Source organism: Ceratotherium simum, chromosome 12 (genome assembly GCF_057802395.1).
Source record: "Ceratotherium simum simum isolate JZ-2026a chromosome 12, ASM5780239v1, whole genome shotgun sequence".
Taxonomy (NCBI): Eukaryota; Metazoa; Chordata; class Mammalia; order Perissodactyla; family Rhinocerotidae; genus Ceratotherium; species Ceratotherium simum.
The window spans coordinates 21,113,202-21,127,492 of NC_141911.1; the positions used below are offsets into that span (position 1 = coordinate 21,113,202).

Sequence of the window (14,291 nt, forward strand, 5' to 3'; positions counted from 1 at the left end):
ATTTGAATCTAATACTGTGCTATATTAAACTTAGTCCTAGATAGCAAAAATCCAGCCAATACAGGCAGGGAACATTTGGGGACTTTGGAAATATAATTGCTGTTTCTCATACATTTCTTTAAAAATGTTGTTTTGTGTAGTTATGTTAAGTCATGATTTCCTTAGTAAACTAGATTAACATTCAAAATTGATTTTTAAAAATAATTTAATAAAATCATATTACGTGGGAGCAGTTTCTTGTGTGTACAGTTAGTGAAGATTGTGGAGGAGTTAGAACTTTGGCAAACAGAGAACACAACCAATATACTGATGTAGGGGTTGAAAATAATTTACAAAATTAATTTAATAAAATGCCTAAAACAGTGACTAACAATTATTAACAAAATAACAACAAAGTATCTGTATTTGCATTTAACAACACATTTAAGCCAAAGTTGAATTAATAAAAATAATATGCAGTGAACCAATATCTGACATAAGATACAATAAAAATGAATGTTCACATTGAAGACCCCAAGTTATGACAACATCTCTAACGCCTTCTGAATAACTTTTACTTCAATTTCTCAGTTTTGTTGAATGTAGCTCTTTGTGGCCTAATAAGATGTCAACCAGAATATCCAAGATATTTCTAAAAGCACACTACATTTCCCCTACCACGCCAGATAAAATAATTTAACATATTTATTTTAACAACACCGAACTATAGTTTTTTGTTTTTTAATTTCTAGTACTAATTGTGGTTCTTAAAGATATCTACAATTGATACTTGAATTGTCATGCTGCTCCTGAAAGGAACAATGTGTTTATGCTGAAAGTTTTGCTGTAATTCACCCCTAAAATTTACTTTATGTGGAAAAGTTTCACCATAAAAAAATATCTACTATTTATATATGTCAAGATTGATTCAACTACATTTTGTAGAACAAGCACAGATTTTGATGGCAGACAAGCTGGGTTTCAACATCTAACTTTACACTGTGACCCTGGGAACATTACATACCTTCTCTGAGCCTCGGCTCCTGAACTACAGAATGAGAACATCACCACAGTTCTCAAAGGGTAGCATCAAGTTTAAAAAGAGCTTATGCATGAGCCTAGTACTGAGCTAGGCATAATGTAGTACACTGGGTGTTAATGCTTTTTTCTCCTCTCTTTCCCATTCCTGATATATTTTGGCTAATTGGAGATTAGTGAAAAAACATAGAAGTTACTGGAATAAATCAGCTCCACTAAAAACCTCATTATATTGCAGGCAATAGCTATATATTTCCAAAGTAAAATTCAATAAGATGAAAAGATTGGTTTTAAAAATGTATTTACATATCATAATTCATATGCAAGAAAAGATTTTTTGGGGCAATAATGACAAGAAAACCAAAGAAGCTACATCTGTGTGTATAGTTTAATTTTGTAAAAATTAAGAAAAATACCCAATTTTATTAAATGTTGAATGTTCATGGACAGGTAACAGAAACAAAGCTACTTCATACAGCAATCTAAGTCAACATCCAAAAATATCAAAATAGAGTTTCTCTAAAGGAAAGAGCCTTTTTTTAATGAGACTGATAATAATTAGAAGTTCCCATTATTTGCCCATGAAACTTCCTAAGAAAGGTGCTACTTCAAACAGGATTCTAGTAGAACTTGGCACATAAATTTTAACTTTTTAACCATCCACTAGTCTTCACCTTCTTGTAGCTTCACTCACTCAGACAATCTCACGTATACATACATTAATATTAAAAACACACATGGCTTTAAAGCAGAAAATTCATTTTCTACAACAAAAGCAGGTCATCATATTTATACCCAATGTTCTCCCAATGGATTTTCATCATAGGGCTGCTAATTGGCATACACTATTAGGTTCAACATTTCAAAAGGTGCGTCTCTAGGAGGATCTGTTTGATCATGTGCAAGAATTCTAAGGCATTGTAAGTAGTTGCTCCACAGGACAAGTGCTGCCCTTGATATACTCTTGATACATTTAACAAGTCTTTAGTCTTCAAATGCCACCAGCAAGACACAGGGAGACATTCATAGCCTACAGGTGGTTGGCTCAAAGGTCAAAAACTTTGTTTAAAAAAAATGTTTATGGAATAGCACCATAGAAAGTCTTTCAGACACAAATCCTTTTTTTCAACATTACATTTTTTTTAACTGAATTCCAGGAAGAGAAAAAAAGAGATCTTTCAATTCTTACAAGGCCTACTTCTGCTTCATTTCATTTTTTTTTAAATACAACATTCACCATGACAACATCAACAATAACGACTACAACAGGTCAACAATAAAAGAAAGACAATAGCAGCAGTGATAACTTGAGTATGAATCATCCAGGCAGTCACTGAGAAGAATCCTGTTCACACCTGTTGGGAGTTTTCTCATAAAGTTCATAAGACATCACAAGGCTTCTTGGATTTGGTGTGAAAAGGCAGCACTTCCACAGAAAGAACTGAGTTTACCAATCAACTGGGCATTTTCCAGCACTTAAATAAATGATGTCTAGAGTTTAACTGCAATAATAGACACTATTGACATTTCAAACTTGTCAAAACGTCAGTCAAATGAAGTGGTCTCAAGATCATTTGTGTTTCAAAGAGGTTAATCTAGCCTGCAAGTGAAAATAACGAAGGTGAAATATTCCAGTTTCCAAACATTGGACACAACTGCATTTAAAGTACAAACCATCCTCAAAAGACTCCCCTTTCACAATATCTTATATGGATCTGGTTTACATTGTATCCAAGATACAGAGCCAAAGCAATTATCCTAAGGTACAAGGAGAAGGTTTTCCAGTTTATGACTTGCAAGATCATTTTATTTCTCCCAGATCTTGAAAAATTGTCAAAAAGAACACTCTGAAGGGTCACAGACCCTGAACTGAACTGTCTAAACTGCGAGGCATCGAAGTCAAGCTGTGAACAACAGCTCGTGGAGTCTTCCCTGAAGCTCGTGATGCCCTTTGACCAGCTGTGTTTATACCATCAAACACGGAGTTCAAATATCCTTATCACGCTGATCAGAGTTAGCTGGAAACTTCTCTTCAGTACAAAGATAATTCTGGTTTTACAGTTTCTTCTGTTCAAACTCATTATACAAAACATTTGTGCTAATATCTTCATTTAAAAAAAATACGTTTTCTCTCCGTTATGCACATTCCTTTATGTTCTGACGGAGGTTTTGGTGTTATTTTTTGGTGTGCATGGTATCTGGATATCTAATACTTTTGTATCTTATATGAAATCCTTTCTTGTTGATTGTGTCATCAGTGTGAAAATGAATTAAAACTGCATCCCCAATTGAATAGATCTCTTCTGGTGGCTGAAGATAAAAACAAAAAAAACAAGCAAATAAACAAACAACAGAATGAGTCACTTTTTCTTCAATGTAATTCACATTTGGGAATTTTTTTTTTTTTGGTATATAATTTACTCTTCCCAGCAACCTTGAAAAGTGGATATGAGTGATTTCTTCACTTTACAGATGAGAAAACTTGAGTTTCAGAGAAGCAAATGACATGCTCAAGATGGCGAGGCAGTGATGTGGCTAGACTTTAAACATACTTAAATCTGTTTCCAAGTTCTGCAACTCGGTGTTTTCTCCCAAATTTTTAAGCCAAGTTCCTTTTATTTACAAACAAATAAAGTGGGCTTCGGAAAGGATAAAGAGACATTAAATTTGTTTCAGAAGCTGCTCTGAGGCAGAGCCACTTCCAGAATCCAAATTGTCCATTCCTTCTTGTTTTAATAATCTAAGTACCAAGAGGTTTTTTTTTTGTTTTATTTCAGTTGCTATTTGGACAGGAGTTCAACAGATTTAAGCAATAGATACTGGTGGACATTCAAGAAATTGGGACTAACATCTTCAAAACAAAATATGTAGAAGATCATTTGATGTTACCACAGTGAGTCTTAGGGAAAAAAGCATTGAGAAAGCGTTAAGCTTTTTCTTATTTCTCATGGTGACACAGTCTGACCTGTATCTGGCACTCTGTCCCATGCACAAGTAACACACTGCAATGGAACAATATTCTAGCAGCACTGGCTGAGCCCACATACCAGTGGTGGACCTTGTCACTCTCACCAAATATATTTGTTGAGAAGGGAATGTCAATCTGAATGGTGTGCATATTCTTTTTTCTTTTATGCTTTAATTTAGGCAGGTGATAACATTGACAAAGGTGTCTAAGTATATTGCTTTTATATTATTAAATATTTACAGCACAATAAACACATGAATAAAAAAATTAGAATGTGGATAGTGACAAGAAATTATAACTACTGAATTCGTCTGTCTTGTTGGACATTATCAAGCAAATTCACTAGAGATGGAGAAATGGTAAGGGAAGAAGCGGCATGTTATAATCTGTCAAGCCATTAATAATACCATGTAACATTTTTTGTAAAAACATTGCCCACTTGCATACGTTACACATATCAAACCCGAATCAAGAGGCATTCCTTATCATATCTGTATGGCATCCTGTTGGTACTGTATTTACCCCTGATCCACAGAATCGACCAAGCCCCACCGCTGTTGAATCGAGACCATCGAAGAGCTCAACATAGTCATAGCCACAGTCCGCCTCCTCTTCCACTTCAAAAATTGGGAAGGATAACTCGAGTCGAGAGCCCTGTTCTGATAGCAGCAGCCATTCACAGTCGGCCTGTCCTGGATAGTTGTTGTCTCCGAATTGAGCATGTGAGTACAGATCTCTGGGTTTTGATTCTGCTTTCAGTCGGCCACCACACTCTGCCCAGGAAAGAACAAGGAAACAAGTAAGCTCAACGAGCCTTAAGAGGTCCAATTCAATTGCAATGTAGTCCAAGCATCCACTAACTTCTGTATTCATTTCTGTCATCAGGTATGTTTGCCACAATTGGTGAGTCAGATGGTGTGACGGGTACAGGCACAGGCCCCAGAGAGACTGCAGGGCTGGAATCTCAGCTCCAACACCTACTAGCTCAGTGACTTTGGATAAGTAAGTGTCATCACTTCTCTGATCCATAGTTTTCTCAAGGGTAAAATGCAGATGGTAATAATAGTACCAATCTTAGTGGCTTTGAGGATTTAATCAGTATGTGACAATCACAAAGCAGTGCTTGCCATATAGTAACTTTCAATAAACTTTTTTTGTTTTTTTGGTGAGGAAGGTTAGCCCTGAGCTAACCTCCGTTGCCAATCTTACTCTTTTTTCTGAGGAAGACTGGCCCTGAGCTAACATCCATGCCCATCTTCCTCTATTTTATATGTGGGACGCCTGCCACAGCATGGCTTGATAAGCGGTGCATAGGTCCACACCTGGGATCCGAACCTGTGAACCCCGGGCCGCCAAAGCGGAGCACGCACATTTAACCACTACGCCACTGGGCCGGCCCCTCAATAAATATTTTTTATTGTTATTCCTCACATTGTTTTTAGTCTCAAATAACTATTCTCATGGAGAAAATGTCAATGTCTTAAACTGAGTTTAACCTTAATAATTTAAGAACCCAGAATCCAAAGGAGTAACTTTAAAATCAAAAAACTATATAAAACCCCTGTGTGTGTGTGTGCATTGTATAGAACTCTCTACATAGAATATATAGAACAGTATTACTTTACATAGGTAGAAATATTTATCTAACTTGGTTGGGAAAAACATACACATATCATTAATTATAATTACATTTGTAGTTCCAGAACCTATTCAGTTATATTTTGTGTTTGTAATAAATAAAAAATTTTAATGCTCTTTTTACAGCTTCCTTTTCAGAGAGATATAAATAAATATATGCTCTACCAGTTATTACCTATGTCATTAGAGGTAAATACGCCAAATAAATAAATAAGTGTGCATAAAAAATTAGTTAGTATATTTTAGAGAATAAAAGTTTTCAAAAAATTTGCTTAGAAACTCTTTGCAGTCAGAACCCCAAAAACTTTATAATAATTAAAGATTAAATAAAGGCAGAGGTCTAATATACATGCAAACATATGGCTGAGGGTGGGGGGAGATACAGAATAGAGTAAAGGACGAAAAGTATTAGGAGAAAGGAGCGTTTCCTTCTGTCCCTGTTTGAGAAGGACTGAGAGGTTCTGGGAAGTAATAATTTCAGTGCTAAAACTAGGAAAACAGGTATGATCGGGAAGGGACAAAAAATGCAATGTAGAAAGATCTGGACAAACTAAAGCACCAGATATCAAAACACAACTGTAACACTCTCGTGGTCGTCTGAGTAGACAGTCCGTGGCAGCTCCCTGTGAGGATGGATGGGGCAGCTAAATTCTTACTTGGATTTTTCAGATTTGTATATGGTTTATCCATATCGTGGTTTGGTGATTTTAAATAACAAAATATTTCTGAATTCCCAGGTATGGAACACCATTCAGATGTGTCTGAATATATGTGGGCTCAACTAAACCTAGGATATTGTCACAGACAACTGCACATTTGGAGACCTTTGTGTGACCAACATATGAAAGAATTTCCAACTAGGGTTTGGTCATGAGAATGGCTTCCCCATAGGGCTGTGTTACATGATGAATCTAAAGGTCCTTCTGTCCTCTAGATGGTGGGTGTGGCATCTTGCTCAATCTAGCCATACAGGTGACACTATTACAAATGTAAACACGTGAAGATACACATGTGCTGGGAACCACCCATGGAGGCTGAAATACCAATCACTCTGGGATATCATCACTCAAGTCCTGCAGACTGGAAGCCAAGCATCTTCCCTTTCCCACTATGATGCTTCTCTGATCTCAGTAACTCCATGAATTACTGTCCTCTCCCTGTGACTGAACACCTCAGCCAAATTGCCTGGGTCCAAATTTGAGCTCTGCTCTTCATCAGCTGTGGGACTTTGTCCTACACTTCATTTTTAAAATGGGGATCACACATAGTACTCACATCACAGGGTCTAGACAAAGAATGAATGGATTAATATATGTAAAATGCTTGAAAGATGCCTGGCACATAGGAAAAGCCATATAAGTATAAGCTATCATTACTGTTATTATTGTCCAGTGAGAACATCTAAATGCCATCATCTGTACTTCTGGAGATCCACTCAAGTATGAAATGAAAAGCCAGAAAAATGGGAAACCAATTTAAAGCACTATTAATCCAGTATCAGAAAGGAAAAATTATATTTTTGAAAGCCAGGAAAATATTTTGTAAAAAATATCTCTGAATTCAATAAATAAATACATAAACTGGTGCAGTCTCATTTATAGATTTTTAAAGTTCTACTTATTCTCAAAGTTTGGTACAATTGACTGATTTGTTTTGTTTTCAACTTTTAAAAGACCGTTGGTGTTTGTATTACTTTTATTCCACAGCCCAGAAAGAGCTGAAGGGTGGACTGTGAGATATGGAGGAGGCACAGGCTTCTGTGTGTCTGCTTCTCAGAAACAAAGTAGCAAAACAAAGAGCAGGATCCAGAAGAGACAATTCTCTGCCAGCACCAGCTTGGAACAAAAATCAAGGAGGAAATGAAGTAGCTGAACAAAATGGGAAAAGAGATTTCTCAAAGCCTTTGTGAATCTGAAAATGACAGTAAAGGCATCATTATTCAATTTTATTGAAAACTTCTAGAAAATGGCATACATTCAAAAACAAATGATTTAAACTACATTTAAGGAAGACAAAATGTTTCAATAAGTTCCCCTGTTTTTGTTTATCTGTTTCAGTGCACAACTGCATTCCTACGGATCACTGCTCAAACTAATAACTCTGGAATTAATTTTCCAACCATGGGAAAAAAGAGAGAATTTAGTCCACAGGATAAATATTTTAAGGAGGAACATTTGAATATATGCACAAGAAGTGTGATCTTAACGTGCTCTGAGAGAAATTCCATGAGCAGAAAATAATAGGCAGCATGAGGGCAATTGCTTATGAGTATTTTCGAGAATTCTTGTGGCTGTTCTTCAAAATACGGTCAATATATCATTTAACATGGTCCTTTAAAAGAAGATTTTTAAATTGAATAAACACATTTCCTGCAAATATCCCTATTTGTTTATTGTCAGAAAAATATAAAAGCAGTAGTTTAGCATGTCAGCAATAACGTTTTTAAATCAATTGTTTGAAAACACTATCCGAGCTGCCAAAGCATCTTCTACAGAATTCTGGGAAATGGAAAATGAAGCTGAATGTGAAAGGTAACAAGAAGGGAAGAGAAGACTGGGGGTTGTCTTCATTTTAATTTGGAGAGATATGTTTGTTTATTTCCTGGTAAAGTATTAAATTCCCAGAAAGGTCCTATAATTTGACCCGTAAATGCTTTTAGTGGGCATTCTAATTTAATTGAATTAGATCAAAATTATTTCCTTTCTCAGGAGCTTAATAAGGTATTATTTGATTTTTAAACATCATTGACAAATAGTATGATGCTTTATGCTGCAGAAAAGAAGTCTGACCAGACAATGTCATGTTTTTAAATATTATTTTCTATCCACACTTCCTGTCTTTTTCTGTATTATAGCCGTATCTTCTAAGCGAATACACGGGACATTTTTTTTTAGCTGAAAGATTTGTTTCCTTTAATTAGTTTATTTAAGGCTGGAGTAATACCATTTATTACTTGATTAAAATAAATTTAGACCTAGAAGAATTTGGCTGTCAGAGGAAAGAAGGGCCCTCTCCAACAAAGTCCATTTCTTATGGATTTGGACAGTATTACTTGTGAAAAAGTAGCCATAAAGCTAAATTACAGCAATATTTCTGATCACTTCATTCTAAAATTCGTAACGTTAGAAGCTTTTCTTGCAGATAAAATGGTATACAGAAATATAAATTTACTGAAGCAAATTAAAATGTGTACTTTAGGACCCATCAATAATAGCCACATGTATTCCAGAAGGCAGTAAATAATGCATAAGTGCTTTATAAATGTAGCAAAAGTTGACAGATGTGGTACTGGACTTGGCTGTCTTGTCAGTACTGACAAGACAAGTTTCTAAATTATAAGTTTAGAAACTTATGAAAATCAGAAGTTTAACTTATCAGACTGTTAAGCTATCCACAGGCAGGAATTTCTTCTACTTTCCCATAAATTCCCACAAATTTCTAATTTTTTCCTAGAAATTGCTAACACTTTACAGTATCTATCCAAAGCACATGCCAAATAAATAGTTGATGAAAGACTATGAAATAAATAAACTTGTTAAAGAGAAAGCTTTGAGGAGAAATAAACAGTAGGCGGGACATAAAAATATTTCACCGTGTATGGCTACTAGAAAGTAATGGTAAAAAATAAATCTACTCAGAAAATTCTAAGACAGTTGGTTAAGTGAGGGCAAAAATTTATACATGAAGAGAAAAAAACCCCACAAACAAACAGATAATGCCAAAAATTTTGACAAGAGCAAATGAGCAGGAGTTGGGAAGCCAGGACTCTAATTCAACTGTTAGTTTTTGTGCTACTTTCATTGTTATTTAAGGTTTAGTCTCGGGATCCCCATTTTTTGAGACGCCAGGGCTAGACAATATCAAGGCACATTTTGCCTAACAAAATGGGGTTGAGGTTGCTCATGTGGATATTTGAATGGATGTGAACTGAACAGGGAAATAAAATGAACCCAGTCAGGTATTTTGAATAGAGGATTTGTTTAAAACTTATCTAAAGAAGCATTCCATCTCCACCTATTTCTTCAAATAACAGTGATCTAGTTTTGTACTGGTTTTCTTCCTAATGCAAAATTGGTACATTAAGAGAAAATATACTGTACTATCCTAAAATATACTATAGGAAAGTACATGAGCTTTGGAGACAGTCAGAAATAGGAGAAAATCCAGGCTTTGCCATAACTTTAAAAATCTTTGCAAATTAATTAACCTTACAGATTTTCAGTTTCTTTATCTGAAAAACAAAGATAATAATATCTTCATCATACAGCTCTTTTGTATATTCAATGTTTGTAAAGTGTATGTAAAGTACATGTGTGTGCCAAAAATGCTAAGTGCATGCTATATATACCATTGGATCTCTTTTATAATATAATTAAATCCTACCAATGGATGCTTCATGGTAATATAAACACTGCAAATAGAGTCCATGAGCAGAAGCCATGCAAATTAAGGAGTCATGGAGTTTTACGGCTGTAAGAAACCTCAAGATTATTATTTTACAGATGAAAAAATTGAGATCCAGAGAAATTATCTTTTCCAAAGGTAATAACACAGTTGGATTAAAAACACAGATGTACCGACACATTGGAGAATAATATAATCTTAATCCTTACACTCTTAAAGGGTAAAAAAAGAAGTTTTTTTCTATAAAAGGAAATTTTTATTAAACTAAAAATGGAGAATTTATACATAGGTATTTTAAATACTAGATCATCAACTATTTCAAGAGTTTTGACAGCACACTTTCATACCACATTCTTAGAACCTCTGATAGTCAGGATATTAAGCATACATAAAAATATACGCCATGAACTCTGCACTATCAGAAACATATTGATGTAGTAATGGGATTCCAAATTTTCCATCCTTTCAATACATGACAAGTTATCAGAAAAATATTTAAAGAGTAAATGTCAAATGTATGGAAAAGCCTTCATTAATATGAAATTTCTACAGTATATGAAAGACTTTTTTCAAACCAAAATATTTATATTAATCTTGAGAAATAATTAATCAGTATTATTGATGAGGCCAATCATTACCACTATAAATCAGCTCAATATCCTGACAATTATTATCCACTTTCTCACAATAGAAATCTAAGGTTCATAAGAAAATATACTAGAGTGAAAAATAACCTTGGACAATGGAATAATTAAAAATCTGATTTCTAGAACAAAATGAAATAAAAAGAAAACAAAAGGAAAACAGCAGGAAACCACAACAAAAATTACTGCATTAAAATTGTTTCATGGATGAATTTGTAGACTATTATACTGTGTTTTACAGCGGGATAGAGTTCTCCCCGAAGTGGCTCAATAGTTTATGCATTGAAATGCCACTAGGTGTCACTATAAGCCAAATGACTTTAGTAAATATCTACAATTCACTGATTTTTAAAAAACTGAATGAAAAAATGACATATCCTAGACATCTATGGAATATATTATTAAATGATAAAATTATAAAAAATGTTAACATTTTGCCTAAAATTTTCCGTATTTTTCTAAATTATATTTTATTTCTTAAAGACTTCCAGAACACTTGTAATCTGTAAGAGTCATCTTAGGGAATAGGATTAGGGAAAAGATTGTGTTGCATATCAAATAAAACAGAAAAAAAGTGAGGCTCTGTAAAACAGAGAGATAAATCCCAAATTTGATTTACAAAAATATATATATTAACACAAAAGCTAGTTTACTGGGTAGTGTGTTAGAGAAAACATAAATTTTGAATACAAAACTATAGATTTCTATCTGCTAAATATAACATATAAATCAAACTGCTAAAGTTGATATGAAATACATTATACAAATATTTAGAAAGAGTTCTACTTGATCATACTGCATTGAACACAAATCAGATCAGAATTTTGGGTTTCTTCCTAAATGTTCAACGACAAAGATATTTTGTAGGTAGGCTGCTACATGGCTCTCCAATACGTCACACAGCACTTCAGTCAGATTTCTTCTGCTGTGCCTGGAGAGTCATTTGTGATCCTGTTATAGGATCCACTGCCTTCACTGAAAGAGAAAACTGGATCTTAGGAAGAAAACCATGGCCCTAACTTGCTGACCTGTAGAATGTGTAGCTTGAAAGCCTTTTCTTTGAACAGATGCATCAGAAACAAACCGAACGAACATTTTATTTCCCGTAGCCACAAGGGGCTCTGGTATCTTGTTGCCACATAGTCGTCCGAGAATTGGCGATTTTTCCGTTTCTCCATCAAATACTTCCAAGTGATCATAAGCACATTCTTGATGCTGCTCAATCTCAAACTCACTAAAGGCCTATTAAAAAAGAAAGAAAGAAAGAAAAGGCAAAACAAAAAGCCACATATCACTCAAATGAGTTCTTCTCTTTGGAGCAGAAATTAAGATCAATAAATATGTTCAGGCCATACAAATAATTTAATCCATATAGTATATTATTGAAAGGGGTGTAAAATCAATAGAATGCAAAATCTCTGGGAAAACATAATGAGGAAAACAAGTAATAACTCCATGTGAAATTCTACCATTCGACTATTGCAACTAATTCTACTATTGCAATTAATCTACTCCAGAATTTAGACAAATTATAATAACAAAGTGATATTTCATTCTGAATTTTTTCTGACTACATCAGAAAATTTTAAACAATTATGTTAAAAAATTGATTCCTGGGGCCAACCCAGTGGCATAGTGATTAAGTTCACATGCTCTGCTTTGGCAGCCCAGGGTTCACGGGTTCAGATCCTAGGTGTGGACCTACACACCACTCATCAAGCCATGCTGTGGCGGCGTCCCATATACAAACTAGAGGATGAGTGGCACAGATGTTAGCTCAGGGACAATCTTCCTCAAGCAAAAAGAGGAGGATTGGCAACGGATGTTAGCTCAGGAACAATCTTCCTCACACACACAAAAATTGATTCCTTCTGGTTTTGATGATCAAAAACTATCAAACATCATCCTACCTTTGGACACTTAAGAAGAAAACCTCATAAAGTAGTTATTATATTTTCACAAAAATTAAATGCAGTAAATCTTAATAGAGTAACTAAAACAAAGGGAATTTTCACTATATATTTCTTTATTGAGATCTTATAACACATATTATTAGAGAACAATAATATGACTTTAGGATAGATTATTTTTAATTTACTTTTCAGATATATAGTACACTTTATTTTAATATTCTGGGTCCTGCAAAGTTTAGTATGTTTTGCCATTTAAAATCATTCTAATTCACCTGCGTAATAATTCTTATATGTAAGTCTTAGCAAATTCTTAAAGTAAAAATTCCTTAAATGTATAACACTTGGATATCACAAAGGAAAGTTTAATTGAGATGGACTGAAAACAACATTGTCCAAACTGTTGATAATTCTGGAAATTCTAGATTATTTGCCATAGCTAATTAAGGCTTTTTCCTTTTCACAGAAAAACCATCATACATTCAAGAAATAAACCATCACTACTACTTAAGTCTATAAAGCACAGCTAAAAATATATAAAGAAAATAAACCTGAAGAAATATAAAATATGCTTGAAAATTCATTAATTTTTCTATAATCCCTGCAGCATAAAGTAATTGCACATGAAGTTTTTACAAATATATTTTCTTTAATGCAATTTTGTGAAGTGACCATAATTCTCAATTTAATGAAGACATACATTTTGTAATTTTGGAAGAGAAAAGTGACTAAAAACGGTTCTCCCTCAGTGCTCGCCACAGTTATCTATTCCATACCACACCACCATCTACCATCACTTCTGATTTTGGAGGAGTAAGGGAAGAAATGAAAGAAGCAATTTGTATTAATTAGGGAGTAGGAGAAAAGAATGCACAGTACTTAAAAGAAGAAACAAAAGAAAAGAAAGAGAGTTGATCTCATGTTTCATTCCGCTGCACCCTGCTTAAAACGTATAAATTAAAATGTTATAGTCAATAAGCATTAGAGAGTCATTATTTGTTATAATCATTATGGGTAAAAAGGAATGTTGATTTCATTCAACCAAAGATACTGAATAGTGCAATAAGGATTAAATATAGCACAAAGAATCTCACTAGAAACAAAAAACAGGGAAAATAAAGTGAACAAGGAGACTTTACCAGAGTTTATTTATCCTGAAGCACAACATTCAAAGCAGGAGCTCACTGATGGAGTTTGTTACTTATTACTCTCTGTAATCCACTGGCAGAGAGTAGAGTAGAGTAGAAACAGCACATAGGATATAGAAGACCCTGAATGGATGGTTGGCTGGATGTCTGGATAAGTCTGTCCATTCATTTACCTACCTACCTACCCCATGTTTATGGTCAACCGCAGGGATAGAAATGCTGTAGAAGTGGCAGACCAAAACTTCCAGTTTGCTGCCTCTCATGAGATGGTACTCAGTCAGTTGCTATTATCTTTGTGTACATATACAACCTTAATATCAGTTTGTAACTATTAGGAAACCAATAAGAGAAAATTGGCTTAACTCCACCCAGAGTTCTTTATTAAATATGAAACCAAGCTTCTGAATTATAAGATCACTATTATTTCAAGAGAAAAATAAAAATATCTGAAATACATTGCATGTCAAGTAATTGCCTTTTTTGAATGTGATTTAGAGTCATTCATCTATAAATATAAAAAGCAGAGAAACCTACTGTGTAGAAGAGAAAATTGTAAGAATGA

General features: G+C 34.2%; 1 protein-coding gene across 1 annotated transcript in view; it reads right to left on the reverse strand.

The window, feature by feature from the left end:
* Nucleotides 1-228: 228 nt before the first annotated feature.
* Nucleotides 229-14,291, reverse strand: part of TLL1 (tolloid like 1) — a 196,513-nt gene continuing 182,450 nt past the window's right edge. The window contains exons 19-21 of the mRNA XM_004433468.3: nucleotides 11,700-11,913; nucleotides 4,508-4,758; nucleotides 229-3,327 (exon numbers count right to left, since the gene is read on the reverse strand). Of these exons, the coding sequence (XP_004433525.1) occupies nucleotides 3,193-3,327; nucleotides 4,508-4,758; nucleotides 11,700-11,913 (600 nt within the window). The 3' untranslated portion in view covers nucleotides 229-3,192. The remainder of the gene's footprint in view (nucleotides 3,328-4,507; nucleotides 4,759-11,699; nucleotides 11,914-14,291) is intronic.